The sequence below is a fragment of the Oenanthe melanoleuca genome, chromosome 5 (assembly GCF_029582105.1).
Source record: "Oenanthe melanoleuca isolate GR-GAL-2019-014 chromosome 5, OMel1.0, whole genome shotgun sequence".
In the NCBI taxonomy this organism is placed as follows: domain Eukaryota; kingdom Metazoa; phylum Chordata; class Aves; order Passeriformes; family Muscicapidae; genus Oenanthe; species Oenanthe melanoleuca.
The window spans coordinates 37,855,760-37,861,920 of record NC_079339.1 but is presented as its reverse complement, the minus strand read 5'-3'; the positions used below and the strand labels follow the sequence as shown (position 1 = coordinate 37,861,920).

General features: G+C 48.9%; 1 protein-coding gene across 1 annotated transcript; it reads right to left on the bottom strand.

Annotated features, from left to right (window-relative positions):
* Positions 1-394: 394 nt before the first annotated feature.
* SSTR1 (somatostatin receptor 1) lies at positions 395-3,932 on the bottom strand. The gene has a single exon (XM_056493668.1). The coding sequence runs from the start codon at positions 3,748-3,750 to the stop codon at positions 2,548-2,550; it is 1,203 nt and encodes a 400-aa protein (XP_056349643.1). The 5' UTR covers positions 3,751-3,932; the 3' UTR covers positions 395-2,547.
* Positions 3,933-6,161: the final 2,229 nt, after the last annotated feature.

The window sequence follows — 6,161 nt, the reverse complement described above, 5'->3', positions numbered from 1 at the left end:
GTGCAAGATGAATCTTTATGCTTTTTCACTCTTGCTTCATCGTCTCTGACATTAAACAAATTCAACAGTAAAAAGTAAACTGACTCTCTGTTTAATCTGACCAGCATAAGAATATACCTGAGTGAAAAGGGCCACATAAGATTATGAGACTTATGCCATCTTGAAGATACTGTGAGTGAGAAATCAAGTGAAGCCCTGGAAATAGCATCGTGGATATCATGGGGCATTTTAAAGTTTCAGCAGATGTTTGATTTCTGTGAAAAGTTAATTGAGCTTATAAAGCAATTTCATCCCTTTTTCCCCATATGTACATGTAAAATACCACAAAATTTAATATTTTCAAGTTTTCTTTAAATCATGTCCACTAGGAAGTAAAAGAAAATAAACCATACCATTGTTAAAGCTTTTCATGAAATATTTTAATAAGGATGTAACAGTTTCCACATTAGCAATTTTTAGACTAAAAGGAGCTGACTCACAGTCCATTGAAGTGAATTAAGATTTTTTTTCTCTCATTTTGATGGACTTTGAATCAGACAACTTTGAAATACTAAATTTATACATTCATTTAACAGTACCTAAGTTTTGGTGAAAGAAATGTACAAAGTAGCATCCTGCTTTTTGCTGCTGAGAAAAGTTAAAGGGTATAGTTTAACAAAAACCTGTAGTAACTCCACCACCACAAATACTAGATGCCTTAACTGCCAACCTTACACTTAACACTGTACTTAAGCACTGCAGCTACGAGTACAATGCTATGGGTATGCTGCTACTAGAGATTTTTTCCAGTCACTTGGTTCAAATTTCCAGTAGTTATAATTAATACAACCACAGTATTGTGCTAGAAATGTGATTTTTCACAGCTACTGGGACACTTGCCACTGAGTGACACTGTTAGCATAGGTGGTAGAAAGCAAAAAACATAGCTGCTTATTTCAACACAGTCTGTACCAACTTTTCTGTGTGGGATAAGAGGGAGCAGGGATAGAAGGGTTCATTTAATCAGCTGTCATTTATCAAGGAAAGCTTCATCTGTCCATATGAAATTTGTAATGTCGTAAGAGGAGAAGAGAGAAAATTCAAGAGAGCATTTCTGTGAGGGAGACAATGTAAATGAAAGAGTTAGAAAAACTGACAGTGTTTTCACCTGGAAAAGAGCTTTCTTGAGCATCACCCATTTTAAATGCAACCTTGCAAGTAGCCACCACAGACATAAGTACACAGTATAAATCGCTTCAGAAAAACACGTTCACAACACAGTGACTAGAATCAAGTTAAAAAATCAAACAAGAAGACATCTGGCACACATTAAAAACAAGAATTCTCAGAAATGAAACATTAAGAAGCTCTGGGTCAGTATATTACATTGGCAACATATGAAACCCATTTTGTTGGGGTTTTTTTTAGTGCAACAGAAGAAACTAGAGCTAGGGTAATAGCTATTACCAAACAGCTGCTTTTTCTGTCAAGTATTTATTTCAGAGACTGGTGGGGATTTTTAAATGACTCCCCCTTTTTCCATGTAGGCTAAAGTGACTTTGCTATCACTCAGGTCATTCAAAAACTGTCTCAGCTCTCTTCATCACTGCTTCACAGCTGATGGAGCAGGCTCAAGACAGCAGATTCACAGTCTAGTGCTTTCTTTAAACTTTATTATCAGCACACTTTATTGTGTGTGTGGACAGGTTCAAGCATTTCCCAGCTCAGTGGTCCCCCCAGCTCCCATCTCAGTAAGTCCCAGCTCTCTGCTCCCTGTGTGTCACGGGACTGCTTATCTCCCATTATCAGCAACCTGCCACACAGCTCCAAAGCACAGCAATAATCAGATTTTTTTCCTAAGACCTTTTCTACTCAGCTTCTGCCAAGTAGCACAGAGAGCCAACAGTGAGTTGGAATCTGTCTGCAGAGCAAAGAAATATCTCTGTGACTATGCTGCTTCTTTCTTGGAGACTTTTTGCTCCCTGCTTTGTTTTTTATTCCAGGGGGAAGGAAGGGTAGGCACAGGGAGAGGCTACTCACTCCTTCCTGGGGTAGGGCAAGGTGTATGTTGGGGGGAATTTTTCCAGCATTTTTAAACTCTGAAGGGGAGGTCTGTACTGAGAGATGTTGAGCAGGGTCATTTTCAGCTGGGGGGAGTCTGAGCCTGAATGCTGGGGCTTGACTGGGGCAGGCTCAACTCAGTGGCCTGGGGTGTCCCACCAGCCAAGGGGAAGGGCAAACTACAAAAGAAGGAGGGAGAGTCACTGCAGGACCTTTACAGCCACTTGTCAGACACAGAGAGGCGTGGCAGAGCCAGGCTACCAGACCCTAAGCTAACCCATGAGAGCCTCAATTCACTAAGTGATGTCAGAGAATGCACCCACTCTCAAGGGGGGCAACCAGGGCAGCAAATAAAGGATGTGGGGTTTTCTTTGCTCTTTCTTGTGCCAAACACTGCTGGTGGTGGACCAAAATCCCCTCCCTCCCAGCCTCCCCCTGCCACAGCCCTGGCTTTGCTCACCCTCCAGCTGGGGGGCAGTGAGGGAGCTGGGGGACAGGAATGCTTCCTCAGAGGGTGGTAATCCTGGAGGTGCAAGTGCCATTCCTGTACATGCTCCCTGACTCCAAGTTGTCTGGGGGAAAGTCCTCCACGCTGTATGCCCTGCTCTTGAGGGCAGTGGCATAGTAGTCGATGGGCTCCTCTGCAGCATTGTCCATCCAGCTGAGGCAGAGCAGCCGCTGGAAGGACCGCTTGAAATTGTCTGAGAGAAAACCATAGAGGATAGGGTTGGCACAGCTGTTGGCATAGCCCAGGATGACAGAGAGCTGGCTGATGGTGGCATCATCCTGCTCTACAAAGACATTGACCAGCTGCACAATGTAGAAGGGCATCCAGCAGATGACAAAGACCATCACCACCATCATGACCATGAGGGTGATCTTGCGCTCTGAGCGTTTGCGCTGCTGCCAGCCGGCCTTGAGGGCCACCATGCGCATCTTAGCGATGATGAGGATGTAGCACAGGCAGATGGCCACCACAGGCAGCAAGAAGCCCATCAGAAAGGTGTAGACCACAAAGACCACCAGCCATCTCTGGGTGGGCTCTGGCATGAGCATGTTGCAAGCCACTGTTCCATCACTGTTGGCTGCTGTGTTGGAGAAGATGATGATGGGCAGGATGATGAGGATGGAAAGCACCCAGACACCCAGGTTGACCATCTTGGCCACGGTGGGCCGGCGGTACCTGGCCGCCTTGATGGGGTGCACCACGGCGATGTAGCGGTCCACACTGAGCACGGTCAGGCAGTAGATGCTGGTGAACATGTTGATGGCATCCACACTGAGCACCAGGCGGCACAGCAGGGAGCCAAAGGGCCAGTGGTGCAGCAGCGTGGAGGTAACCAGAAAGGGGACGCTGAGCATCAGCAGCTCGTCCGCGATGGCCAGGTTGAGGATGTAGATGTTGGTGGCTGTCTTCATCTTGGCATAACGTAGGATCACGTAGATGACCATGGAGTTGCCGCACAGCCCCACCAGGCACACCACGGAGTAGATGAATGAGATGAGGATGGCGCTGCCCTGAGACTCACTCAGGGTGCTGTTCGGAGCGCCAGAGGAATTCCTGCCGCCCGAGTCCATGCCCTCCGCCTCCGCCTCCTCCGAGGCGCCCCCGGCTCCTCCGCCACCGCTGTCGCTGCCGCCGCTGTCGCTGTGGCCGCTGCCGCTGCCTGCACCGCCCGGAAGGCTGGGGCAGGTGCCATTGGGGAGCATCCTCCGCCCGGACCCGTCCGCCCCGGCTCAGAGCAGCAGGCGCCCGCGGCCGGCTGCGCTGGGCACCATCCCGCCCATCCCGCCCGGGGCGGCGGCGCGGCGGCTGCGGGACGCGGGCATCGGGGGGACGCGGCTGCAGCGCCGCTCGCTCCGAGCGCGCCGACCGCTGCTCCCCGCTGGTGAATGATTAATAGCGGCGCGCGTCACCAGCTAGGGAAAGAAGGAGGGAAAGAAAAAAAAATCCTGGAGACGTAAGTGGGTGTCCCTTCCCACCCTCCTTCCCACTCCCCTTGCCCGCCTCCCATCCCGCCCTCCGGCTGTCCGCAAATCCGGCAGCTCCAGCACGTTCACTGTTCCCGCTGCCCCACGCTACCCAGTGCCCCTCGATCCCGCACTTCTCTCCCCTACCCAGTATTGTTTCCCCCACCTCCCACTGATCCCGTCCGCATCCTCTCCTTCCTCTCCATTCTCCGGTGCCCTCCCTCCACGGCACCTAGGTCCGGACCAGCGGCACCCAGGCAAATACTTTCTCCTTTAAGAAAAAAGCCTGGGCAGTGTTACCTGGGCAAGCATGCCTCATTTCTACGCAGCTGCTGTAACCCTCTCCTGTCGCTGCACCCTGTGCATTGCCCACCTCACGGCGCTGGCACCAGGCATGGCACCGAGCGGCAAAGCACAAAACGTTCAACCCTGTGCGCACAGCACTGCCCACGCCTCCCACCACCACGCAGCTCCATGCCCCCTACCAAACCCCTCCTGGCCCACCACCACCACCACTAGATATCACTCATGAGCAGCCCAGCTCCTCTCCACACACCCTGTCCTGAAAGATGCCTCCCCCCATCATATTCTAACACCTCAGCACGTTTTGCCTCTTTCCATCACATCCAAGAGTGAGTGACCAATCTGCACACTACAGCTTTTCACGGCCATTTACACCACAGTGGTGCCAGGATCATCTCATTCTGTCCACTCCTCTGTCCCCACACATCAGGATCACTTCAAGCTCAGCCACCACGTGCTGCCTCACCAGTGTTACATCCTCCTCTCTTAATATTGTACCTAAAACATATGCATAGCCCTGATTGGATTGTATCCACTCCAGGGGAGGCTATAAACGCTCCTGAGCCTGTACAGTGACACAAACCATTGGCACCATCTCCATTCATACGCTGCATAGATGTAGCCAACACTACACAACTTCTTCCACACTGTACCCACTGACCACTTCTACACATTGACCTATACTGTGCTATTTTTTACATACACCCTGATTCTAGATGAACACACATACACCAATAGTACCTCATATTGTCATCTCTAGGCAGACACTGACCTTGAACCCCTCATCTACACCACCAGTTCTAAACACACATGAACATCTTCAGATAGTCCTAATATTGCATCTCTGTTCTCTGGCAAGCAAACTTTTCTTACAAAAAGAAGAGCATGACCTTCCCATATACCTCTCCTTCTGGGCAATATGTCTCTTCTCCCTATATGTTATTGTTTTGAGTTTACAATCTGTCCTTACATGCTTGTATATAACCACTAAAACAATTTTCATATACCACCACCACCACCATTCTGTATATACCACCTGACCATTATTATTAATAATAATCTGTATTAACCAGACATGGCTACTCACTTGCTCACACAGACCCTCACACTTGTTCACTGCATCAACACTCCCTCAGCACAAGCATACACACAAAATACTCAGTAAATCCTTATTTATTCTGTTGGCTGTAGCCCCCATCTGTGTGAGCAAAGCACACCTGGATGAATAATGTCCCTATCTCTTCACATAAACTGCTGCCTAAGAGCACCACCTACTTCTGTCAAGAGCAGCAGGTCCACATCACACAAATATCAGCACGGTGCACATGCTGCTATGTGCTCCCCACAGCACCACCATACTCAGCATCACACACGTATCCTTGCAGCCCACTCATTTCACCATGCGTACCCATCACCTCCTACTGTTCACACATCTTGCTATCACTGTCTGCCCACCATCACAATCATGCATATTATCACTACCCACCACTTTAATATGCAGATACATGCAGCATTACCATCCATTGATTACAACCCATCATCAGGAATTTATTCTCTCTAGAGCCATATATATCCTTACACCCCTCTTCAGCACCAGCATCTCTCCAAACACATGCATGAAACCTCTCTGGCTGTATGACTTTCCTCATACCAGTCATCACCTCCAGTCATTCTCACCTAGGCACTCCATATGGTGGGCATGTGCTCTCTGACACCTTGTCAAGGGTGCTACATTTAGCACATGCAACTTTTGCATGACCTGTACCAAGCTGTTTCTTTTTCTTCTGTGCTTAAAGAGCAGATTGTGAATACATATAGATGTATATATACACCCCTACACATTATAA

Coding starts and splice junctions, on each gene's coding strand:
- SSTR1 (XM_056493668.1), bottom strand. CDS start 3,750: ATGCTCCCCAATGGCACCTGCCCCAGCCTTCCGGGCGGTGCAGGCAGC.